Genomic DNA, 27,967 nt, shown 5'->3' on the forward strand with positions numbered 1-27,967 from the left:
TTACAATGATGGTAGTTTCCCGATATTATAAATTCGGAGGAATAGACCTTTCTATGGTTAAATTATTTTTAATCGTTTGTTCAAACCTACTCGTTTATATTTCTTAACAGTGTAAAGAAGTACCTGAAACACCGCTGCTTGGAATGTGTCAGCAACTGCTTCGGGCAACACTAATCGGTCACCAGACGTTTTATTTTTCATGTGTGGGAACAAAAATAAGTCATAAAGTTTTAAATCACGTGAGTACGGACAATCTCTCATAAATTCGACAGTTCCACTTAAAAAAAAAAGTCTGAATTAGTATGCTAAGTGGGACTGGCATTGTACTGGTAAAGAATGATGAGATGACTTGGGCTTGTTTTACACAACTCATTGGTAACCTCTAGCAAACAAATTGCTTTTATCACTCAGCATTTGTAGTCCTTCGATCTTCTAAAGCCATGGTTGCCACATGTCCGGTGTAACCGAAGAAACAACCAGTCATTTGCTTTGTAGCATTCCTCGAACGACCAACTTCGGTTTGTTTTGGCTCACAGTTGAAAAACCGAGACAGCGAACTGCTACTTTGTTTCGGGTTTGTATGAATATGTTCAAGTTTTGTTCCTTGTGGTGATGTAGTACAGTAAATTTTACATATCTCGGTTGAATTTTTGAGCATTTCTTTACACCAATTGATACTAGCCTGTTTTTAAGTTTCCGTCAAGTTCAAATCCAATGGTTTGAAAGTTTCTGTACGTTCAGGACCATACAAAATCTTATACATTGGTTTCATCGCAATGTGCAGGGATGCCTGAATTTCGTGGTATGTCACATGCTGACCTCTCAATTATTTTACAAACATCACCAACATTACTGGCAACAACAGACGTGGATAGACGACCCTTACGAAATTCATCACTGAGAAATGTGCACGATGGAATTAGAAAACCAATTGTGCACAGTCTTGCTGGATGGTGCTTCGTCCTCAAAAGTCAAATGAAATCGCTAGGTGCATTGTTTCGGTGTTAAACTACATTTGAATTCATAAAAAGATTATTGACCGAAAGTGTTGACGAGAAATTTCCATTTCTCACACAAAACTATTTCTTAAAACTGCTGTGAAAAGCAAGCGAATCGGCTTTAACAATCAAAGATAATTTAAACACTGAAAGGTATATTCTTCCGAATTTTATAATAGCGGACCACTAACCCCACTGTAAGTAGTATTTTGCAGGAACTTTCAAGTAGCCTTTGTACATCATGGGTGTTGCCTAGTCCATACGCCGAAATAGCACTTCAAATCTTCATTCGGGGCCGCGGTGGCTCAGTGGTAGAGCGTTCACCTCTGGTGCTTGGGGTCACGGGTTCAAACCCTGCTCCCGCCAAGTGAACTTTGTGGTGGACAAACACCGTGTGCGTGGGTTTTCTCGGGGTTCTCCCGTTTCCTCCCACTTTCTTCATTCCACCATTTTCACTCATCTCTCATCACCGTCTCCTTTAGCCTAACCGGCATAACCGTGGGACGTAAAACTCAATAATTTCATTTCATTTCAAATCTTCATTTTAGTAGGTTATTTACATTCTGTAGGATGTATTCTGTTTTCAGAGCATCTGCTGAAGTTTACCTTATACTAGGCATGTGCAACAGCTGGCCCCTTGCCGTTCCTGACCCAGTAATTCCTTTTATTCGGGTCGCTTGACCTGTTATGAAAATGAATTTCTGATATTATCTCTTAAACTGTATTAAAACTTTTCCCTGGATAACTTATGTCCACCTTGAAAATATCCTCCGTGTTGGAACATCTCGTGGACCACTGAACATTAAGAGACTAGTTCAGAACATGAAAGGTGAAGTTTCTCACTAAAATGTAAAATTAATTTATTCTACTTTTCTTTAATAAACAAATTTTTTGATGGCCGTTATAACAGTTTTTGTGATCCTATGTCGTTAGTTTACGATGAACGAGTTTCTCCATTAATATGGCTGTTTAATTGTTGTGAAAATATTATACGTTGTCTCGTACGGCCCTCGACCGCAGTAATTCCTCTGTGATTGGCCTACCCCCTATTCCAACTTACACATGCCTTACATATTACAGTCTTTTTTTCTTTTTCTCGGATAGATGATAGTTCTATTATTGAGTACTACCTAAGACAAAATATATATTTGGTAAATAAAATAGAAGCAAAGCATTATCTGTAATACATATTTGCAATAAATAAATTGCTTCCCAGTGTTTATATAAGGATTGCGTATACGTGACTTCCTTTAAGCTGATAAGGACCACCATCCACAGTCTCTCAAATTCGAAATAGAGCCTCTTGAAATTTGGCATGTTTGCGATTTTGGACAGCCCTAGCTCTGAAACCATGCACTTTTCGCCAAAGGTCCATATGAATTTTTTCTCTTATTTTGATGTGAGGAATCACCTCTTAAAGTTTGTCGGTATGTATATTGTTGTATCAATTTTAAAATAAGTGTACTATATTTGTTTGTCTTTCTCTTTTGTTGAACGATCTAGTCTCGATATTACTTAGCGCAATGAAGCCTTTTCTCATCATAGATGGAATGAACTTCTGTTCCTTGCGGAACCGCCATGCTCTCATGCCATCTTCAAATAACCTACTCTGCACCTCCTTGTCGAAATTTTTGTGTCACATTCATCCATGACACTTCTCTTGTTACGTGGAGATTAATTCCATGTTTTGAAGTGTTTTGCTCAACAGAAGTCGATGAAAAACCTTTGTTGGGAATTCGCTTTAGGCCCCATTTTGTTTTCCACTAGGTGTAGGTGCTCTTTGGTCTTTTCAGTTCCTTTATAACAGATTAACACACCGCATCCAAAATTTTGCTTATTTCAAATCTTGATTTTATTTGTAGATGTGGAGGAGGGTGGGAGAGGAACGCCTCAGCTTTTATCTATTTCGAAGAAGAAATAGACTTTGTCGCGCTCATTTTCTCAAGTTGTTTTACCCAATTTTGGAAGCCACTGCTAGCTTTTTCACCACATTTACACCTCGTAATTTTGACAGTAGCTTCTCCAGAATCCTTAGTTAAGTGATCTTCAACTTGTGAGACTGTTTTTCGGTGAGCAATGTTGTGTGCGTGATCTTAGTGTACAAGTAAACAAAACAGACATATACAAATTAACTTAGTTCCTAGTGTGAAATAACGATATGTAAAAGATACAGTTATTACATAATAACAATATAAATGTTCAAAATGAACTGTCACTTGTCCTATGCGGATTAAAACAGATCTGAGAATCTCATGAAGTTACAACAAAAACTTCATAAAGACAGCCATACTTTAGATGAGACTTCTACTGTATCTTGCTGTGAATGGCATGAACGGAACTAATACTGTACTTAGTTCTGAATAGTCAGTGTTGATAATTCGTCCACATCTGTATTTGTGCATTTAATAAGAAGTAATTGTAACATATATTACGTAATGGGTCGGCAGGCTTAAACAGTTGAACTCATTTTCTTGTGGCGTATTGTTTTTTCGAGACGTTATTCTTCAGCTACATTGCTAGACATGAAGGAAGCAAAGTACGATTGTCCGGTATAGTAATTTTTATCCTAGTTTGTATTTTCACACATGGTAATGGATTTTGTGTGTCACTGGACAAATTTATGAGATTTTTCGACGGACGTATGATTCCTATTGCGTGGAGGATAATTTTAAAGTAAAGCTTGTCTTTAGAAGATACATTTCATATTTTATGTATGGACCTTTATTTTGTTACAGAGGATTTTTCAGAGGTGATACACTCCTGGGAACTGTAAACGTAAAACTTCAACCGCTAGAAACAAAATGTGTTATTCACGAAGCATTTGATGTAAGTAATAGTTTAAATGTTAATTAAATTTCTGCAGTTTTTCATTTATTTGTGAAATATGACGTAACTTAAGAGGAACTAATAATAAAACCAAAATGCCTTTGTTTAGTTTGAAAGACAGAGCTGTTGTTATATAATGCAATGTTACAACCATGCGAATGTAAATTCATCCTTTGTTAAGCTTCATTTGATACAACTTGTTGTTTCCGATAGTTGCTTTCCTCTGTTTTTTCCTTCCTACACGTGGTCATAACAATCAGGCAAGAAGAACTGTTTCTATGGCAACAGCACGTGTAGCCAATTAGAGTGGCTTATTTTCTCTCGCTCAGCAGCGGTAAACATTCTACACTTTCCGCACGTTGCCAATTTGAATATAAACAAATGCACATTGTTTTAGTCGAATCTCAGCTTGAATAGTGGACCTGCTGGTTATTGAGAGCATTCTTTTTAATTCTCTTTTGTGTCATTTAATTTTATAAAACTGAGATATACTTGCAGTGAATAATTTCGTGTTTCAGTACCCAACGCAAAAGCTGGTAACATAGCATTGAGTACCACGTGCGCGCAGCGAGCTATCAGAAAGGACAAGTAGTATCAATTGCAGTGTAATGTGTTCATTTTTATATTTGATATTTCTTTTCTAGAATATTACGTAAACAGAGACTACTTATCGGTATTTTTAATCATACAATTTTAAAGTACTCCAATTACAATAAAATGAAATTGAATGAAATTATATCATTCAGGCAAAAACGAGTGAAAGCATATGTAGTAGTACGATGTAGAACCATTTTTCACGGCCAGAAACACTAAATCCGACGAGAGATGAACTGATACAGTTGATGAATCGTTGTTACTGGGGTGTTGTAACCTACTAACATGCTCCAGTCCCGTCAGAGATTATGGTGGATTGTAACGAGACCGCACACACTTTTCTAAAACAGAACACAATGACTTGGTGATTTGAGAACCGATATGAAACCCAGGGGAGGTGTGAGAGCTCCGTAAACCATGCTGTGATATCGTATCCACGTGACAGGGAACGTATCCTCTTACCAGATGCCATCTCAGTAGGAAACAATGTTTGAGCATTGGGGAGAACGTGGTCATGTAAAGTTTCCTCATAGAACTTACACACAAGATAAGCTCTGCAGAAAATCATTATATTACCGTCTATACTATCATATAACCACCCCCATGCTTCACGGTTAGCAGAAGACAGTCCGGTGCGTTAGCTTCAGACGCCATTTGGCACATGCACAGAGATTCACGTCCTGGTGTGAGAAACAAACCACAGAATATCGATTTATCGGACCACACGTGTTTACATTACTTAGCAATCCGTATCCTGTGGTCGTTTGTTACTTTTACTGGTGTCACCAGGAACTTATCTATAGCAGACCTACCTTGAATAACCAATTTATCCTCCCTTGAATTTCGTGGAAATCGGGGTTTCTCGGTGACAATTGACTTCCACTATAATTTTGGAGGCAGTTCTCTTTTCATTTCCTAGCACAATACCTTGTAATTTCTCTTTTATCCCTTTCTGATAATGTTGTCTTTTGACAACTGTTATGTTTGGTAAACATGCGTATGCTCGCATGACATAAGGAACAATGACTATCGATACCCCCACAATAGTTGCAACTCTCGTCACAAACGCTCCCACTAATCGGGCATAAACTCTGCCTTATTAGAAGTGTGTTAAGGTCTGCCATTTGTACACCACCGTCACACTACAATTACAGATGAACTGAATACTAGTAACAGGAAGTAAAGTCCACACTATACGTGGGTAGTCCCAGAAGTACCAGACCTACCGTATGGATGGCGGTGGTTGTTCGAAAAACATTACGATCATCGAACGTACCAACCTTATAAAGCTTAAGCTTGAAGACACTACGTTGTTTAGTATTTGTTTGCCAGCCGTCAATAGTGAACGCTCTCAGTGAACTTGTAAACATGGAAAAAATGCGTCATTGTTATGTGATACAGTACTTTCATTTTAAAGGTCCCAATCCAACCAATATCAAAGTCAAGCTAGATTCTACTCTGGGGGAGTCTCCTCGTTCATTTACAACAGTAAAATATTGGGTGACAGAGTTTAAACGTGGCTATATGAGCTGCAAAAATGAACATCGCAGTGGTCGAACAAATGAGATGACTACGCCAAACATGATTAAGAAAATCTATAAAATGGTATAGAATGACCATCGACTGAAAGTGCGCGAGCTAGCAAACACGGTAGGCATTTCAAAAAGTGCCGTACATCACATATGGACTGAAAATTTGGACATGAGAAAGCTGTGTGCGAGATGGGTGCATCGTTTCCTCGCAGTGAAACAAAACAGCATGGTGAGGATGTCTCAATCGAGTGTTTGACGCCGTTTCACAGCAACAAAGTCGAGTTTTTGCGTCGATTCATAACCATAAATGAAACATGGGCTCATCACTTCACACCTGAGACAAAGGAATAAATCAATGGACTGAAATGGGGAAAATTAGCTCCGAAAATGTCGAAGACAATTTCATGTGCTGGCAAGGTCATGGCGTCAGTTTTTTTGGAATGGGCATAGGATAAATTTCATTGATTATCTTCAAAAAGGAAAAACAATTAACGGCGAGTATTATGCAAACTTATTGCAACGTTTGAGTAATGAAATCAAGAAAAACGGCCACATTTGTCAAAAAATAAAGTGCTATAATATGAAGACACACTATCTAGACCATAATATATCCAGTGCTATAATATGAAGACCAGTTCACACATCTGTTATCACGATGGCTAAAATCAGTGAGTTAAAGTTTAAATTACTTCCTCACGCACCCCTCGCATCATTTCTCTTTCCAAACTTAAAAAGCAGCTCTGGTAAAAGATTTGTCAACAATGAAGAAGTGGAGTCTGTAATTAGTGGCTGTTTTTGAGGAGCTCGACAGTCCATAGTATAAAAACAGGGTATCGAAACAATTGAGCATCGCTGGGAAAAGTGTATATAGCCAAAAGGAGACTATATTGAGAAATAAAGATTGTTTTTCTCAGCCTCAAGTGAACAGAATGTCACGGTCGTTGAAGAGGAAATTGTAATCACTGGAAATCCATCGTCGAACATTGTCGAAGATGTTCAACATTTTCTGCGGTTTAATACGAAAACATTGATGACATGGTTGGACAAACAGACACGGAATGCTGAAGAAGAGGATGCTTTTCTGAAAGGTACCTTTACAGGTAACGAGTTTTGGTCATACTACTGCATGCCTAAAACAAAGTACGAATCAGTGGAATGGAAATATACCGATTCCCTACCAAAGAAGCAGCTCAAAGTGACTCAACCTAGTGCAGTATTGTTGGATATGCCAGAAGTGTTTTAACACGTGGGGCCACAGTGAATACTGCATGGTATGAAACAACATTGACGAAGTTGCGTCGTGCGCTTCGGGACAAACGCTTAACATCATTGCTGAAAATGTCAAACTCTTTCATAAGAATGCACCCCCTCATTTTGCTACCTCTATTCGTGAGGAACTGAGAAGTTTGAGTGGGAAATATTCGAGGACACAGTCGACTCGATGAAGCAATTGTTGGCTGGCTAATGTTTTAGTTCCGATGACAAAGTCAAATCGGTTGTGCACAATCCCCTCCCCAAATTTTCCACCCTACTTATTGTCAAAAACTAGTAAGGAGAGCTCAGTTGGTTGACAAAACCAAGATCATTGCTAAGTAGACTCAGTTTTCAATTTCGGTACTTTTTGCCGTTGTTAAAAAGTATCATTATGATATAACACGGATGTCTATTGGTCACGAAAGTCACTAATGTCACGAAATCAGAAAACGGTTATGAAAGTCAAGAAAAAGTCACGAAATTTAGCTTTTGGGTCAAGATTTTTTTTATCTACAAATATAAGTATAGACTGAAAAATTTTGTTGTATAAAACATCAAAATTCAGCACTAAAAGTGTGTGTGGTCGGCTTTAGACGCTAGCAAAGCACGCTTCTATCGCATGCGTGAAAATTCGGCCTAATTCGCATCCAAATTCCCTCTTTAGAATGTTTGACCAAATTTTATGGTTTGGTAAAGAAAAGGTCATGAAATTTCATTTTGGAATTTTATTAGACACCCTGTATAATTAAAGTTTGATTACTCAGTTTACAATGAAAAATTGTTCTCCCCAAAATTACGGACGCAACCTGCGAACTAAACCCGCCTGAGGCCAACCCTGCGCAGGTCGTTATACTCCCAAAAGATGGAATTTTGAACAGGACATTTTTAAACTCGTGCCACCCGGGATACCCAGATAGTTCGAGTCACCTTAGCTGACAGAATGGCGAACACCATGATAATCAGAGCCACCATGGCCCCTCAAGGGAGCGAACGAACTCTAAATAATCGATTGCTTGAAACAGGTATATTTTCTCGCGTTACTATCGAATAAATGGAATACGGAACTTAAAGGAGCAGTTCGAGTGAAAAACAAGTTTAGTGAAATAAAGAGTTTAAAAAATAAGAGACTTTTTTTTTTTTAAATCTTGATAGGCCGTCTCGTTCAGCTTCTATAGGTGTTTGTTTTTGATGAATCGTAAATGCTGACATCACCCGTGGGCTAGCAAGAAACAGTGAGCCAGCAATCACCACTCCCTTGTTCGCAGCTGATAACCTTTAACAGTGCAGTGGATTTAGTAGATAGTTTTGGGTTCGTTAGCAGTCTTGCTTTGTGTTGAATTCTTGGGGAACGTTTTTGTCAGTTGTTTTTCCTACAGCATTAGCATAAAAAAGAGAGAGAGAACAATGATTACGTAGTGTTGTGCGAAGCAGTGTTTGTTCCAGACATGTTTTTGAAGGCACTGTCTCCCGGAGCTCTGAAAGTGTCCCCCTGGAGGAGACCAAAATAATACGTCTATAATAAAATAATACATATACCGTGTGAAAAATAATATATGCCCCTCCGAATACTAAGTGTGGCCCCCGTTTTTTTTTTTTTTTTTTTTTTTTTTTTTTTTTTTTTTTTTTTAAGAAACACTGGTGCGAAGTAGAAAGCACGTATCAGTACAGCGCGTGCTGTGTCTGTGAAGGGAGGTAGGAATGCCCAACACATGCTGTGTTTTCGATTGTAATTCTTGTGCGATTAAGGCTGAGGGACATAAAGTATCTTTTTTTGCGTTTTAAAGTCGTGAGAAATCACCAGATTGATATAAATTATGGCTTAAGAAAACCAATAGGAAACATTTTGTGCCACATAAAAGCACTCGTGTTTGTTCCAAACATCTTGAAGAGTTCGACTTCAAGCAGTCATATATACTGAAAGAGAACCTAATGCCAGGAAAATCATTTACACGCAGACTGAGCAAGAATGCTGTTCCAAGTATATTACTGAAAGGCTTAGAATCCGAGCCATTGAACAAGCGCCGATGTGTGTCCAGTTGCCAAGATAAAGATATCGCACAAGACGCAATTGACGGTTGCAGTCAAGACAAGGCATTAGAGGGTAATAGCGATGGTGCCACTCATAATTCTGAAGGTACTGTTTCAGAAATAAATGTAAATACAACTGCTGTGCAATGTGAATTGGGGAGTGTAGTAATCATTGACTATGACAGTCTTCCTTAGGATATTGTTTCATCATTAAATTTTTCTGTATCAAGTGACAATGATGATGAAACGGGTGACGAGAGTTGTTCCGCGAAGAGCGATGCGAATAAAACCAATTTAACCGGTAAAGTATTTTTCGTATTCTGGCAAACTTTACAAATGTTATTTGATTTTTGCTACATATGCTGCGCTCCTGTACATACCTTGAAGCATTCTTAGAAAGCGTTTAAAGGAGAAGGTAGTGAAAGTACAGTTTATTGATGATAGAGTTATGATGTTGAGACTTAAAGGGAAAACGAAGGATCTAGTGATGATACAGACATATGCACCGACGACTTAGCATGTAACTGAAGTAGTAGACGAAAATTATGAGAAAATAGAAGAAATTATAGATAGGGAGAAGAGGGGTGTATGCGTAATTGTAATGGGAGATATCAATACAGTTGTGGGAGAAAAACAGGAAGGTAGTATCGTAGGCAAATATGGTTTAGACGAAAGAAATGAAAGGGGAGAGGGACTAGTGAATTTCTGTAGACAGAATCCACTAGTAATTGGGAACACTTGATTCAGTCAGCACAAGAGAAGAAGATATACATGGAAATCACCAATAGACGGTGGAAGATATCAAATAGACTATGTTATGATTCAGGACAGGTACCGGAATAGCTTAAAGAACGCAAAGACCCTTCCCGGGGCTGATATTTTCTCTCATCATAATCTTGTGCTGGCCGAAGTAGATATTCAACTGAAAAATGTAGACAGAAGAAAAGTAGGTAACAAAGTGTTGAATACTGAAAAGTTGAAAAACGAGGAAATAAGAAAACTTTTCGTTGAAAAATTCGAAGAAAAATATTCAAACCAGAAAAGAATAGGCGCAGATAGTAACGCACAGTGGGAATACATTAAACTTTGCTTACAGCAGGCTGCAGAAGAAGCAGTAGGTTACCGCGAATACAAAACAGCTAAGAAACCATGGATTACAGAGCAGATGTTGCAGAAAATGAGGGAAAGGAAGACGTGGAAACAGGTTAATACAGAAGAGGGCAGAAAGATGTACAGAAAGTTGAATAATGAGTTACGGAGAGAAACAGACAGAGCGAGGGAAGAGTTTTACAAAAGAAAATGCGAGGACATAGAAAAATTAGAAAGAGTTGGGAAATATGGGGAAATGTATAAGGAGGTGAAATCTATGGAATTTCGGAGGAAACAAGAGTGTATTACGATGGCAGTAGAAAATAAAAATGGGAAGGTAGTCAGCGACAGAAATGAGGTCATAGAAAGATGGAAAGAATACGTGGAAGACTTATATGAGAGTAGGGAGAGACCGTGTAGCCTAAATGTTGAAGTAGAAAATGAAGTAGGCGAGGATGATAAAGGATTTAGTATTCTTCGGGATGAGTTTGAAAAGGCTATATACGAGATTAGGAATGGAAAGGCAACCGGGATAGATAATATACCAATCGAATTCATTAAAAATATAGGAGACAAGGGAAAGAAAGAATTGTTCCGACTATGCAATGAAATACATGAGACAGGGGAGTGGTCAAAAGACTTCCTGAAGACGATCATGATACCGATGGCTAAGAAATCGAACCCAAAGAGATGTGAGGATTATAGAACTATTAGTTTCATATCTCATGCAGCTAAAATTTTGCTCCAAATGCTGAACAGAAGGTTATATGGAAGAACAAATGAAGAAGTTGAGGAGGAGCAGTTCGGGTTCAGAAGAGGTAAGGGCACAAGAGATGCTATTGGATTATTAAGGGCGATCGGTGAAAGATTTATAGAAAAAGGGAAAGAGGTGTATGTTGTATTTATCGATCTAGAAAAGGCTTTTGACCGCGTGAATTGGGAATTGTTGTTGGGAGTTCTAAAGAAGATAGGGCTGGAATGGAAAGATCGAAGACATAAGAAACTTATACATGAACCAACAAGTAAGTGTTAGGATAGGGGAAGAACTGACGGAAGAGAGTGTAATTGGAAGGGGAGTTCGACAAGGATGCTGCCTCTCGCCAACACTATTTAATGTCTGTCTAGAAGAGATAGTGAAAAAGAGTTTACATGATGATGATGGTATTTCGGTAGGAGGTAGAATGATTAGATTCATAAGATTTGCAGATGATATGGCGCTTGCTGCAGAATGTGAAAAGGAAATCAATAAAATGGTAGAAAACCTGAGGATGGGCTTTGAAGAATATGAGATGAAAATAAATGTTAGAAAGACAAAAACAATGGTGATTGGAACGAAGAGGTCTGTGGCAAATATAAAAGTGGGAGGGGAGAAAATAGAACAAGTGAATAGTTTTCGATATCTAGGTAGTATTCTTAGTAATAACATGAAGTGCGAACGTGAAATAAAAGTAAGGATAGGAATGGCGAAAGAAGCCTTTAAGAGGAAGAAAAGTCTGTTTTGTGGGACCTTGAATAGAGAGTTGAGAAAAAGACTCATAAAATGCTTCGTGTGGAGTGTTGTACTGTATGGGGCGGAAACGTGGACATTACGTAAAAGTGATGGAAAAGGACTGGAAGCATTCGAAATGTGGGTGTGGTGAAGGATGAAAAGAATTAGTTGGGTCGAGCGGAAAACGAATGAGTGGGTGTTAGAAAAGGTGGGGGAGAAAAGAACACTTTTAGATATTGTTAAGAATAGGAAGAGAAACTGGTTGGGACATTCCCTAAGAAGAAATCGTATCGTGAGGGACGTCATATTGGGTATGGTGGCGGGAAAGAGAGGCAGAGGGCGAAGGAGACTACAATTAATGGATGATATAAAAACAGAAAGATCATAAGTGAAGACGAAGAGGTTAGCGGAGGACCGTGGAGCATGGAAGCTTCTCAGCTGCTGCAAGTGACTTGCCAGTAAGGACAGAATATCTATGATTATGATGACGTAGTTGAATACTCAATATCCTGCATTTCTAGCTGGAATATTTTCCGCTTATATCCTATATCCAGTTATTATTTACATTTATAAATTTGTGCTTAAGGTGAGTTTAAAAGATAGCTAATTATCAACAGATGGCAGCACGTGTTCTGTATCTTTTTTCATTTCATTGTTGAGAGAGTTACAATATTGGGAGCTTTTTCTGAATATTAAAATTAAGTGCACTGTACAATTAATAAAACAAAATATCACAAAAATGCACGAATTGTTCTTTAATTATCGGTTCTTTTGTTTTTGGACGAAGTTTGAATATTTCCTCTCTTGAAGTTGATTCAATTATTGTAAATGTTGTCACTTCCTACAAAATATACAGATGGTGATCAGAAAAATGGAAACACCTGAAGAAAATTGCAACTTACCAGATTAATATGATGTTGGGCCATCTTTCGCCTTCAGAACAGCCTTGATGTGACGTCGGATGGAGGCATAGAGGTCGTGAATGATAGCAAGTGGAATTTTACACCATTTCTCGTGCAGGGCATCGGCCAGTTCTGTGAGAGAGAATGGAGGTGGAAATCGACGCCGGAGTCGTGTTTCCAAAACGGACCACAGATGTTCAATTATGTTGAGATCTGGGGATTGGGCGGGCCAGGGAAGGTGTTGAACTTCATCCCGGTGTTCCTCAAACCACGCTGCAACAACGCCAGCTGTGTGAATGGGTGCATTATCATCCTGAAAAATGGCGTCATTGTCCGGGAACAACATCCGGACCATAGGATGCAAGTGGTCTCCTAAAATTGCGCCCACAGCATCACCGAGCCGCCACCATGTTTCACAGTTGGGCGGAGACACTGCAGATCATAAGCTTCTTTGGGCGTTCTCCACACATAAACACGGCCCGTGGTTGGGAATAGGGTGAAGGATGACTCATCCGACCGAAGGATGACTCATCACACATTTCCAGTCCTCAACGGTCCAAGTTGCATGGTCGCGGCACAATTTGCGACGTGCGAAAGCGTTATGGTCCCTGATGAGCGGTTTGGCCCGTGCAACACGATCCCGTAAGTTCATGTCATGTAATTCGCGGCGGACTGTGATTGTCGAAACAGGGTGGGGAGGTGCTGATTGAGTTCTGCGTGACAATGCGCTTTAATACCCGGCGTGACCTGTCACTCATGATTTTCTTCCGCCCACTGTTCCGCTTCCCCGATGTGGTTTTCCCGTGTGTTGTGTAGGCCGTCATCACCTTCGACACTGTCCCACGCGACACACCGAACACAGTAGACACTGCCGTCACACTCATTCCACATAACCGCGCACCAACAATTTTCCCTCTTCGAAAATCTGAGAGGTCTCCCATTTTACACTACCTCCGTCTGCTGCAGCCACTGGATACTGCTGTTCCACAGGGCCTGACGTAGTATGGAGACCGACCTAACACACCACCACCAGCAGTCCGGCGCTGCGGGCGCCACGACACCACTGCCAACCCATACATCTAACGTGTTGCCAACTACAGGTGTTTCCATTTTTCTGATCACCATCTGTATCGGAAAGATGGGGGATATGTGAGAGCTTTTACAGTCCTCTTAATGTATTTTCCTGGAGTATCGCATTTAATGAAATCGCTAACAAGATACTGTTAAACCTGTCAAAGTCATTTGGATCGTCCTCCTAAGAGTGGAGTGTAATAAAAAAGAAAGATAGAAAACACTAAACAGTCTATTTATGTTGTAGGTAGAATTTGTTAAATAAGAACCTTAAAACACCTATGCATTTAAAATTATATCTCGACAGCTATTACTCAAGAAAATAGAAATGATTAGACAAAAGTACATCAATAATAGCACCTACAGGAATGGAAATAGAGTAATGTATTTTGTTATTGATATTGGGGTGATTACCTTGGAGTATAGTTGTATGGTTTCAGAATGTATTCATGTATCTTCATTTAAATTACTTGCTGTAAAGTGTCCATTAATTGTTTTGTGATATTGTATTAACAGTAACAAAAGTATTATTGTTTTGTTTCAGTTAATGGATGGAAGGAAACCTGTTGGAGGAAAGTTGGAAGTTAAAATTCGAATTCGAAACCCGATAGTAACGAAACAAGTTGAGCAAGTATCAGAAAAGTGGCTTGTAATAGATGCCTTCTGAATATGTTTTTTATTCTTGTTAAAATGTTACAAACAATGTTATTTTCGCTGTTCGTTAATAATGCCTTCGCTCATCATTGTAAGAAACAAAGAAATGCAACATTCTTTTGTGCAATGCCATTTTTGTATAATGTCATTTTTACTTTTGGGTGAAAACAATTAAGTTGTCACTGAAATGTAGAGAACTGTTTTGAACACTGATTTAAACTGCGAATCAAGTGTTGACCGCAAGACAGCAAATGTTTGTGTTGTTTTGCTAATTTCGAAGATACGTTAGATAGTCGCATATGTAATTCCTGTGGAGGTTTGTCTTCATAGTTATTGAATAAGACATAATAGAGGATTGGCATGAAGAAAGTAACGGAATCATCTTTTACTTATGAATCATGAATGCGATCATACGTATTTCCCTACTTTACTATTAAATCAGTGGCCGATGTTGAGGGAAGTCACATTGGTAAAAATTTATATTTTATCATTACAAGTCCAGGAAAAAAGTCTCGTTGTTATATGCAGCTTTCTGAAGCTTTCTTTCTTTAGCTTGCGGATGTTTTTTTTTTTTTTTTTTTTTTTTTTCAATGTGACTCCGCTTGAAAGCCGTGACCGGGTTCAATATACGTATAGTAAATTGATAGTAACCGCAGACAGCAGCATACCGTTTTTATGTTGTCTTGTTGATTACCTCTGAAGAACTTGATCAATGTGGGTACGATTTTCTGTATTAGACGAATTATCTTCTCTCCATGTGAAAGAATACATACTACAAATTTGGTGAAACAAAATTACACATTGGACAAGTAATGATGCTGTTGTACTAATGACCGTGAGCGATTCTCTCTCAATTTCGACGTATTTTTTTTTAAATAGTATTTGTAGTGGTTCTGTACGTAGCTACTACCACGAAGTATTAGCGTTCTTTTGCTACTATTTTCAGTTCACCGAATTAAAATATATATATATATATATATATATATATATATATATATATATATATATATATATATATAATTGTAGTATAGGCACATTACCCTGCAATTAAGTAAAAGTTTTTTCAATAATTTCTGCTCTTTTATGAACTATCTTTAGACACTTAGGTACCTTTAATTGTCTGAAGATGAGTTCACCAATTTTTCTTCATATTGTGTAGATTTTTTACCCTGTAATTTTCTAGATATTCGTAAAGGCACTTCATACTGCTATATTCTGCTTAATACTAATGAGTTTCGTATGCTTAGATATATCAGTTATTCTAATACTTTTAAACTGTTAGATTCGTTTATACTATGTAAGAAAAGTCATATCATTACAGACAGACAAATTTAGCAGCATGTACTAAATATACGTATCTCATTAAGGTGAGAGGCCCTATTCACTAAAACCAGCTAATGCTTAGTAAAATTCTTTCCTCTTAAACGAAACGGGAAATGACATTTTAAAAATAACAGTGATTTTACGTAAAACTTAGGTACATGTCTATATTTCCGTTAGAGAAATCTTTCAGTAAAATTGTTCAGTGTTTAACAAAGATCTAGTAACTTTCAGCTAGTTGTGTTGTAACTACTGGAATATGATGACACAGGTTCGATTGAATGTAGTAAGAAAGAAGTATAATTGATAATATTAAGAAATTCGAGATTTTTACATATACACGGTTCTAACAGTAATTAATTTCACGTGGTATCGATTACTCATTTTTTAAAATCAGTTGTCTTAATCGAATGACCCATAGAATCCTGGACATCTAACTAGTGTATTCGATATTAAAAAAAAAAAAAAAAAAAAAAAAAAAAAAAAACTAACGAATAATAACTCAAATCTAGTTGATAGTGTTGATGAAATAAACACAGAACAAGATTTAAGGAAGAAAAATAGAAGTCAGTTTCTTTCCAAACTACTACTATATTGAAATCTTCGTTCAGAAATACGTTTTCATTAGTAAATATACGGTACTTCTTCAGTGTTCAAAAATGTAAAAAGAAATGGGCTCAAAAGTCATCGTTTAGAAATATGTTTTCATTATGAATATACTTCTTCAGTGTTCAAAAATGGGCTCAAAGTTTACTGACTGATGCATCAGTCACCAAGTACACACGTTTTTGCACCACGAATTTCGATTTGAGCAAGATCCGTGCAGATGGAAATGCCCATGAAATAACTCGTCACCATTGACATCAGGCTTGAACTAGGTAAACTTCGAGAAAAGAAGACATTCACGTGATCTATATTGAGCCCTGATGAAACTAAGTAATGATCAAACACGCGCATTTGTTTTCCAATACTAATCTTGCTCCACACGTACGTATACGTATATGAGAGATGATCTCTGCTGCGACACAGTAACTATGTATTGTATTTTACGATCGCATGGCCCTCTACAAATCCCTGTTGTACTTCCACTTCTCAGCTGGTGTGGCGAAGGTCATTTGATTCCTTGCACTCTTGAGAAAACGTAACTCAAACATTGGAGGAGAAACTCTAATGCACAATGTCTCCTTTCTTCTTTCACTGAAGTGTACGAGGCAACTATGGATGGCATATTGGCTTTTCTTCTTTCAAACAGCGTTGTTATTTTACGCGTTATCTAGTGTTACCAATAGCAGCTAAAAAGTGCTGTCAATTACAGACGGGTGTGTGTGAGAGAGAGAAAAAGAGAGAGCTCACTGTCATTTGTAAACATTTCTAGTCAAATAATTCGGACAATGGAAACGAACAAGCTTTTGAATCCCTAGAAAGTTCCTATATTTATTTCCCAAATAGCCTCTAAATACCTATTATACTCCTACATTGTGATGTGCTGTAATGATTATTTTATATTCTTTCGGCAACACGTCGTGCCACATCTATTCGCGTCGAACACGAGAGAGATTTATGTAGTGGGTTATACCACTGACATTTGAAAGGTTGCGAGCCAGAGAGAGTAATTTCCATTCGCTACCAAAATTGAGAAGATGTTAGTGCATTTTGAGTTGCCTTTTGGTTTTGAAAGATGACTAGAAACATTTCCTGCAAATGCGAATTTCAATCACACTATATATCCTGTGCATGGGACGAATTGTAAGGACACTATATATATCCTTGGATGTTTCTTTTGTCACACGGAAGTAATAATGACCTGGGTTCTCGACATTTCAGTTGAACTGAAATGCGTGAAAAGTAATACAAAACACCACAGGATGGTTATTCAATTTCTATGTATGCTTGCTCTATTATATTTATATAGTAAATTTTATATTTTATAGAATGCATATGAAACGTAACTTCAAATGAAACTCTTGTAGAATTAATATGAAACAGCTAGAACTGTAATTTTGTGTGTGAATGAAAGTGTATGAACTCATCATAATGAGAAATGAATTGCTTAAAGTGATTTAATTGCTGTTATTGTGCAGCGACTTAACTGATAATGTGTATTTTTCTGTGATAAAGTTTTGTAACTTGTGAAGAGTTTACTTTATTTAGTTCAGACAAAAGGATTGTGTATTTGTGTTTGTATATATAAAGTGTATAGTAATGTATAATTTATACTTGCTACAAAACAAGCTAAAGGTATGGGGAAAAAGATGTTATTTTTCATGATGTGAATAAGGTGCTGCCTAATCTAATAAAATAAAATAAAATAAAATAAAAGTATGTCACGTATATTGTGTTGAGTTTATTTGTTTTCTCAAAATGTTTTGAATTCAAACTTGAATGTGTTACTAGACTCATATTGAACTTAAATATTTATTGTTCATTTATTTGAATCGTGAGAGCTATTAACATGTTTCGCGTTCTGGGCTTCATTGGATTTTTAAAGGTATATCAGTGGTGCTCATTTCTCTTCTCTATGTTCTGAGAAATCCTCATTATTAGTTGGTTGCTACAGTATTAGGCTACTGTAGGAGTGTCGTTTAAATAGATCTTCAAAATTCTTTCTATAATAAAAAATAAGTTTTTTTTTTTTTTTTTTTCCATCATCATTCATCTTATTCATTCTTGCTTCAATTTGACTTTAGTGTTCCCAAATGAATAAACAGATGTTGGCTAAATTAGACACTTTGTATGCTGAACACATAGTATCGGAATGCATTTGCAAGTACAATGTAATTTTACTCTGTCGTTTCAGACACATCCGTGCGGTCAAAATAAACGGCAATGGACAAGTGGAAGCCACCGGAATATTGGAAAAAAGTTTTCTACGTCATGATGATCCGCGCTAGGCATCCAAATTCTGCAATCAAGACAGCTGCTCAGTGCTACTTAAACACCGTACAAGCGGTACGATATACAACAGAGCAGCGGAGAAGTGCAACGAAGACTGCGAAGCCATGGCAGATACAAAAACGTATAGAAGACGTCCAATTGTTACCGAGCACGAGAGTTCATCCAATAACTGCAGGAAAAAATGGCAGAAGACCCGAGCACGGAAATGCGAGCTCTGTCGCGATAAATAGGTATTGCACTGTCGACAATGAAGCTGGCTGTGAAGGATAATCTCTGCTTATAAGAGGCTTAAAGGCCAGCTCCTGACAGAAGTGGCTCGAAAAGGCACTTCAAGGCAAAGAAACTCTTTAACAAAGTAAAATATCTTGTTGAATTAAGAACAATGTGGTTCTTCTTTGGGGGTTCTGAGATACACAGGCCTCAGAATAATAGATGGTTTGCCTACAATTCATCGGACGTTCCTCATATCATGCACACTAAATTACCCAAAGCTACGGTGTTTGGATGTTTCTTCTGTAAGATTGTACCACACGTCTTTGAACAGACTCAGGCTCACTTCAAAAGTTTATGTGGAGTTGCTGAACACTGTGGTTAAGCTTTGGGCGAGGAAGGTGGCATCAAGATTTAGCTCCTTGCATACCGCCGGGAAGACTCAGAAATGGTTGTCAAAAAAGTTCACGATTTCACCAGTCCCAGCATGTGGCCCTTAACTCCCCTGATTGCAATTCTTTGATTATTGTGTTTGGTAACCAGCCATATTACCTGTAACACAAAGACCCAACTGGTCAACGGGATTTGGGCAGCGTTCCAGGCTCTCCGTCGGGAGACATGCATGCCATTTGTTTCAGATTTCGGAGCCACCTGAAGTTGTGGCTACTAAAGTTTTTTTTTTTTTTTTTTTTTTTTTTTTTTTTTTTTTTTTTTTTTTTTTTTTTTTTTGAGTGATTCCTCCATGCATGCCATTTGTTTCAGATTTCGGAGCCACCTGAAGTTGTGGCTACTAATTTTTTTTTTTTTTTTTTTTTTTTTTTTTTTTTTTTTTTTTTTAGTGATTCCTCCTTTCGTTGTTTTCGTTATGTGACTTTTGCATGTTTTCAGTATATTTCATTTTCATTCAGGTATTCCATGTTGTTGTCTTACAGTAACAACTGTCATATATCGAGAACACCGTGTAAATAAATGTGTTAAACCTAGTTTGTTAGAAACCTAGTTTTGATTAAATGTTCATTGTTAACTTATTGTAGAAATTAAAAGATTTCCCCGTATACTCTGATTTTCTGCTCGACTCACTTTAGTGGACATTGTCCTGGGTTCAATACCTGATAAGACAGCTAGGAAATATCTAAAATGGAGCAGTAGGGGATTCTGATCAGGAAAGTTAGAAAATGCGGCGATGACTGAGGGTTATGTTAAATTATTAATTTACGCGTAAGTGATATTTATTTATTTTATTTAGGCCTAAAGGATATGCGCAGTATATACGGAATATTTCCGACAGCTATATAGAAGTACACATGCTTTCACTAAGTCCCTGCGTACAACATGTAGATTTCAGGATAAAATTGTATGAATATAGAAGTACTAAGTGAAATAACTGAAATCATCGCACGTTTACGTGAAATCATTTTCTGTAGTTCCTTCTTCGCTCAGCCACATGGCACGGTTTCAGGGCGTGCACACTCCTATTTCGAATGACCGTAAGGCGTAAATGCCTGTGAGTCGGCGATTGATTGTCACCTGCGATGTGTGGCATTTGCTGGCCATCGCACACTGTGTGTGGGGATTTTCGGAGATCGCAATACACTAAATCACATGCAATAGCGGCGGGGTCCTCTTCATGGAAGGCCGGTTTTTGGCTGCTTGCGTGTGTGTGTTGGGCCCAGGACTCTATGGCGCACATTTTTCCGTATAATACGATTCACAGTGGCACCATCTACATGAAACTTTATAACTTGATATTTCTATGAATGCACGACTCTGTGAACTTAACGTTGGAAAGAGCAACAATGAATCCCTCCCAGAATCTACTTAGTTTCGGCGACATCAGACTACGCTCGACAACACTGCTCTCCTGTGTTACTAACGAGATACCGTGGCTTGCCTTATTCAGTCTAATGGCGATGGGTTACGCATGCGCGGTACAGTTGCTCATTGATTTCGGTTCAATATAAATGAATCAACCTTTGTACATTTCTGTGTAATAAGTTTGAACATTTTTTCTCAAACGATTTTAACAAAGTGAGATGCACCTGTCGTTTTAAAATGAAAGAAGGATTTGGCTCAGTCTTAACGTTTTCAAAATTATTACTCTTTCTCACTAAATCTTCAGTGAAATCTAACCTGTATTTACATGTATTCTAAAATCAGAAAGAAAAGTCATATAATGATCACGTATTTTCCATTTTTTTCCAGTACGAAAATCGGTCACTTTAGTTAGAAACACCCATCTTCTCTCTATTAATACGACTCAAGCTAGATATGTCGAACCAAATGTATTATTGAATATGAATTGAAATTAAACCGCTAATCGAGGAGCAGGTCTAAGAACCGAAAGTCAGGACTGACTGATCTGTCTCGATTTTATTTTTCTGCACAAAGGACGGATATACGAGGAAGTATCAAAAAGTTCGTGCAATCACCTGCAAGGTGACAAACTACGAACACTCTCAAACGTGCATTTTATAATTAGGTTTTTGTATGTTAACTATGCAAATTCTGGACTCATTAGAATAACTCTTTCTTTCTTTTCTTTCTTTCTTTTTTCACGTAAGTTATTGAATTAGCGATTATTGATAGCTTGAGACACGAAGTATCATTAAGTTGCTCCATCTTCAGGGGAGATCAACAAAGCAGATCCACGAGGAGATGAAAGAAGTCTATGGGGATGATTATAAAAGTCCATCCTATGATATGGTGTCCAAGTGGGAACGGCAATTCCAAACTGCACACATGACTACCGCGAACGCCTCTAGTTCTGGAAGGCCATCTTTCACTGATGATGCTGCCTTGACGAAGAAAATTGAGACGATCTTAATGAAAGACAGGAGAATTGATCTGCGTGAAGTATCATTCACAACTAGCTGCATCTTCAGAAAGTGTCAGCACAGTGGATGTCATTACTGCTCACACCTTTCCAGAAGTGAAATCGCAAGGACGCTGCAAGAGAAATGTTGCATCGTTGTGAGGCCGATGATGAGGATTTTTTCGGCAGACTAGAGAGAATGGCCATGAAAGTTGGGTTTATCTTTATGACTCAGAAATAAAGGAAATGAGGAAACAATTGAAACACCCCTCCTTTCTGCTCCTAAAAAGGCACAAGTGCAGAAGTCTGCCGCCAAGATGATTCTTTCCGTTTTCTGGGACTGTGAAGGGGTAATTATGACAGACGCCTTACCACAGGGAGTACCTATTATTCCCATCTCCTGACTAAGTTAAGAGAGGAAACGTCGTAGATTGGTCACAAAAGGAATGCTGGTGTTGGCAAACAATGCACCAGCTCATTCCGCCCATGCATCCATGATGAAGGCAGTGGAATTAGGATATGAAATATTGCTTCACTCTCATATTCACCGGACCTAAGATCAAGTGACTTCTTTATCTTCCCAGAAATAAAGCGTCCACTCAAAGGACACCATTTGGACAGTAAGGATGATATTATTTCTGAGGTTGAACTGTGATTTCAAAGCCAAACTGCAGACTTTTACAAAACGGGTTTACGGAAAGTGAAGAACCACTGCCAAAAATGTGTTGCTTGTCACATTGGTTAGGTATGGAGAACGACTAATACCATTATGCCGTCAGAATTCTACAGAGTGGATTTCTTCTTAGTGATTGTATGAACGTTTTGGGTCCAAGTGTTCCGCGTCCCCGTAAATTTAGTCGGGACGGGCAAATGTCCCGTATTTTAATCCCGTCCCATTCCTGCTATCAATATCAGCTTATTCGAAAAGTGAAAACTCAAATTCTGACATTGGCTGGGAATCCTGTAATTAGTGAAGAAAAGCTGTGACGTGTAACAGCTTCGAGCAAGTTATCATATTACCCTCTCCGATTTGATAGCGAGCATTCCAATAGACTCGCAGCGCAGAGTTGCAATTGTCCGTTAGCAGTCAAGAGGATCTGCAATCTTTGATAAAGTGCACGAGTTGAGTTGTTGTTGATAATACATTACAAGTTAAGTGTTTGTTTTGTATCAACAAGAACGCCTAAAGTGCACGTTTTCTTCCAATTAGGAGAAGAAAAAAACCATTTTTGAAAGCAACAAAGTTGAACTATGAAGTTGACTGTAAAATTTGCAATGCTACTTTTTCCATTGTACTTGGTGGAAACTTGAACACTCTCCAAGACAGTGGCGGCGATAAGGGCCCCGCAGACCCCGCGGTGCGGGGGGGCCCCGGACCAGAGGGGGCCCCTACAAGGTACGCTCAGCAAGACTTATTTTACGTAATTTATAATTTTAATGCATTTTGAAAGCGTTTCTACACAGCCTATAACTTAAAAAAAAAAACGATAAAATTATAGACAAATTCTTGCTCCTGAAAGTTAGGTAAACAGTTCTTACAAATTTTGTGTTCCATTCCATTTCAAGTGAAACATAGTGATAGTGACACTTACAATACCTCTCCTTAGTTTTATCATATGTGTTTGTGTGTTGAGTGTTCAAGTGTGAGAATACAAGAAGAGTTTCCCTTTCGTTTTATTCTAGGCAATGAGAGTACTGTATTTTACGCGAGTACACAAAATATTAGTACGTTAATTTTCCTTTGTGTGGAATGTAGTTACAGTATGATCCCGGATAACCGAAGCCCGAATTATCCTAAATCGCAAATCCAATAAACATGTACTGTGCTGTACTGTACGGGAATAATCTAAAAGACGGGGACGCGCTAGGCTGTGCCTAATCCATATGCTATAAAGATAAACTATTACAGTACTAACTACCAATAGAATACAGATGTACTGTAGTCCTAAAAATGTTCTTTTAACTTACAAAAACTAAAAACTGAAGCCACTGGCGTAACAGACGTTAAGTCGTGAGCCGGCCTCAATGCCATATTTTAACGACTGGTGGACTTACAACCACGGTGGAAAAAATCATTTTTTTAAAAAAAAATCATTTTTGTTGATTTTTTTGATTTAAATCGATTTTTTAAATTTAAATCAAATCTTTCTCCTCGTATAATACAAGTCACGAACTGAAGAAATAACATTAGGAATTAGTATTAAATGTTAGTTATGCCATTTAAGCGAAAGTATTGGGGTTAAATTTTGAATTAATCCCCAATCGTTAACCTATTTCAATCCCAAACAATATTTCTTCAGCATGAAGGAAAAAGTACAGCAACATTTATCAACAGCGACATTTTCTTTTCACGAAAGTTACTGATATTTCGCAGGGGCATATTTTAAAAAAATCGGAACTAGCTAGCGGCACAAAATATATATAAAGTACATATATTTCACCTAAAATTAAGTAATTAACTCTATGGTCTATGGAACACGGAGCTTCAATGCCACGTTTACAAAAGCTCTCCATTGATTTCTATCCTTAGCCAATTGGATCCAGTTTCTACTTTGTATTCCTATTTCTGTGAGATCCATCTTAATGTTGTCCTCCCATCTGCGCCTAGGTCTTCCCAATGGTCGTTTTCCGATTGGTCTTCCAGTCAAGACTTTGAAAGCGTTTCTACTTTCTTCCATTCTAGCTACATGACCCGCCCACCTAAGCCTCCTAGACTTGACAACCCTAACAATGTTGGGTAAACGGTATAAATTATGCAGTTCCTCGTTATGAAGTTTCCGCCATTCCCTATTCCCGTTCCTCTTGGGTACGAATATTCGCCTCAGGATCTTGTTCTCAAATACTTTCAGTCTATACTTTTCCCTCATAAAGCGACCATGTTTCGCAACCATACAGAGCAACAGGCATGATTATCATTTTATATTTTTTAAGCTTCAAATTTCTCGACAAAATTCGCGACGAAAACAGATTTTGAACTGATTAATAACAAGAATTCCCTGCTTTTAGTCGACATTTAAGTTCTTCGTGAATATGGTTTAGGTCTGTTAATATTGATCCTAGATATTTGAAAGTATCCATTTTATCAAAAGTATTATTCGATATTTTAACGCATTCAAAATTGGCCGTATTATGATCCCGAGGAACCTATGTATTTAGTCCATAAATTTCGCTTAGTTTTAATTCTTTTTAGGAGAGGGGATCGGACCAACTCTAAATGCGCTCCTATTATCTGGAAACCAACAAATAGACGTGAATAGAAGAGAATTTTCGCTTTAAATGTCCATGGTGATTTCCCCGTTGGAATAGTTAACGATTTAAAAAACGTATGCTACGAAGAGAAGAAAGCAGGATTCACCCGTTATCCGTTCAAAGCGGGATTTCTCTAATCATCGTTTGCACGATACTCGTTTTCATACTGTGCTTACATACATTTGAGTCTCATTGTATTATGATTATTATTTTCCATAATCGAAATAAGAGAACAGAAACGGGATTTTACTTATTTTCACTTTAAATTCATTTATTTCGGATTTTGATTTAAATCTGGATTAAAATCGTGATTTAAATCAACCCACCCTGCCTACAATTACTTGGGTGACAAACCGGTGGTCAGTCTATTGCGTCACCCTCCATCAACAGGCGTATCACTCCTCAGTTTTCCTCACGACACTGGGCAGACGTCAAAAATTTGGAGTATTCCAGCGGAGGATTGAACCCAGGATCACGTGGATATGAATCCAACGCTGTAACCACTAGATTATGGAACTCCTTAACTTTAATAAAGAACATAAGTGTAGCATACAAAGGAAGTTTTGAAGTTATTTGATCTTCAAAACATTTCAGATAAATAAAAAAATACTGATCTTCAAAACATTTCAGATAAATAAAAAAATACTGTAGTACAGGTCCGGTAACAGATGTCCGTGACTTAACAAATAAACAAAAAAAAATCCGAAATAAGCCTCCTACTTTAGATCGGTTAACCGTGGTTGTACTGTATTATTATTATTATTATTATTATTATTATTATTATTATTATTATTATTATTATTATTATTATTATTATTATTATTATTATTATTATTCATAGTAGCTGTAATCATAGTGGTCATACTGTTAACATTGTAAAATGGTACATTAGGACGCATATAGAAATTGTAAATGAAGTTCGAGTAACACATGGCCATTCGGTTCAGATTTTGCGGGGGGGCCCCGAAGCCGGTATCGCCGCCACTGCTCCAAGACCAAAAACAAGCAAACATAAATTGGCTTTGAGTGCTTCTACATTTACAAGCACAAGGAAGATGAGTGACATTTTCTCTAGCAAGACATTAGATAAGTTAACAAGAATTATAAATAATCTTTCTCAGGCTAGGAGCTAGGGTCATAGAATTGTGCTTTGGTCTAGGGCTTAGAAATATGTAAATTCGGCCCTGACAATTTCACACGAGGCAAGAAGAAAAATCAGCTAAGTTTTAATGCATATTATTTTCCTGTAAATCATTTTTATAAGACGTTATCTTGAGTTTTTTAGACGCGAACAATTAATTGCAGGGAACGAAGAGAGAAAAGTAGTTGCAGCTTAGGAAATGTCGCCTATTATACTGTTGTTCATAACCAGAGCTACAGTTCCTTGGATAGTATTGGAAAGTTTGAGGGATTGGAGATTAAAGGTGTCCCGTATTGTCATGGAGGAAAAAAAAAAAAAAAGGCTTAGCTATGGAATAATTATGAGTATAACAAAATCGGTAACTATGAGCTAATACTGCGAGTCAGAAGACGGGGAAATATTTACTTCACTTGACGTGGATACATAATCATGAGATCTATAAAGTATGAAAAGGAAAGTTAACTGCACATGATCCAGTGGAGGACTTTCCTATTCTGGGTTACTTGCTGGATTCATTGAGTGTTTACATAAATGTATGTGTGTGTGTATTATTGTAAGTTTGCATTAGAAGTAACATTAACATACTTTAACTGACTATACCTCTTAATTGGTAACCAACTAAATCTTCGAGAAGTTTTATTTTCGATTAGTCTTTAAGCAGACGTGTTGGGATATAGCGCATCCCACCATTAGGTTTTACAATGTGGCAACAGTGTTTGTTTAGGATTTCAACTGCCACTTCAGGTGTTGATCGATTGTTCTTTGACAAGTGAGCTGATGCAGTCGTATGTCCTTCATATGTGTTCTTTGTTTATTTCAAGTGAATTGATGTGACTTGGGAACATAATGACGTTACACGAAAATATCATTGATTTGAAAGTTACAAGAAATTCGATTTACAGTTGGCCATCCTGCGTTTATCAATATCATTAGAAATTCGTACAAATATGCATCAAAATTATATTAAAATACTATTGTAGCAAAAAAAAAAAAAAAAATCCTCAGAATATACTGTAAAGGTAGGAAAAATGCCGTGTAGTTCGCAACCCATGGTGGATTAGTAGTTTATAAATGATGCATGTGATTGCTAACCGACACAAAGATAAACATGTGAGGTACAATATTCCCCATGCGCCTGATAATGTTAAGCAAATTGACGCGCCCACTTACAAGTTAATAAATTTAATTCAGAACTTGAAATAAGAATACTTAAAGGGGGGCTACTTTCCCTAAAGAGTTCATATTCTCCCTGCTTATTTTCCGGGCTTAAAATTTCCGAATTCTCCGTATTTCGAGGTATGAAATTGAAAGTTTTAACATTCAAGGCGCTCAAATTGTTCACGATTTGAACATATGTGCATCACAATCCATCTTAGGAAAATAGAGAGAAAATACACATGCATAAGATTTACAAGGTCATTGCGCCAGATCGATCCCTTTGTTCTTTGAAGGCGGTGAGGTTCCTTCAAGGACATTTCAAAAATAGTGTACACAGAGATCATTCGTCCACGTGATAAGCATCCATTGCATAATGTGTTACTCCTCCCGTCTTGAATCTAATGACGTAGGTAGGCAAACACACAGTAGACCGTTGTTAATGACTACTGATTTATGGAAAGCAGCAAAACACACCCATAGCAAGTGCATTATTTAATTAACAAAGCTTCTCGAGGATGCTGGGTGGATTTTTATAAGAGGATTCTTAGATTGTTCAAGATATTACAATTTACATTTTAAAAATTATCTAAATTCTATTGTTTTGTGTTATTTGAATATTTTGCCCAAAGGCAATACAGATTGGCATTCAAAAATGCGGCAACCTGAGGAGTGCCGGATTTTTTATGATTACATAGGCTATGCTGTATATATTTAACAAAAGCTAACTACCTATTAAGTCATTTAA

The 27,967-nt window shown here is 37.5% G+C and overlaps 1 protein-coding gene across 3 annotated transcripts in view; it reads left to right on the plus strand.

Moving 5' to 3' along the window:
• Window positions 1-17,740, plus strand: part of l(2)gd1 (lethal (2) giant discs 1) — an 87,976-nt gene extending 70,236 nt beyond the window's left edge. For all 3 annotated transcript variants that reach the window (XM_081741737.1, XM_081741731.1, XM_081741740.1), the window contains 2 exons: window positions 3,734-3,824; window positions 14,328-17,740. In XM_081741737.1, the coding sequence (XP_081597863.1) occupies window positions 3,734-3,824; window positions 14,328-14,450 (214 nt within the window). In that variant the 3' untranslated portion in view covers window positions 14,451-17,740. The remainder of the gene's footprint in view (window positions 1-3,733; window positions 3,825-14,327) is intronic.
• Window positions 17,741-27,967: the final 10,227 nt, after the last annotated feature.

This window comes from Thermobia domestica, chromosome 2, assembly GCF_964235325.1.
Source record: "Thermobia domestica chromosome 2, izTheDome1.hap1.1, whole genome shotgun sequence".
Taxonomy (NCBI): Eukaryota; Metazoa; Arthropoda; class Insecta; order Zygentoma; family Lepismatidae; genus Thermobia; species Thermobia domestica.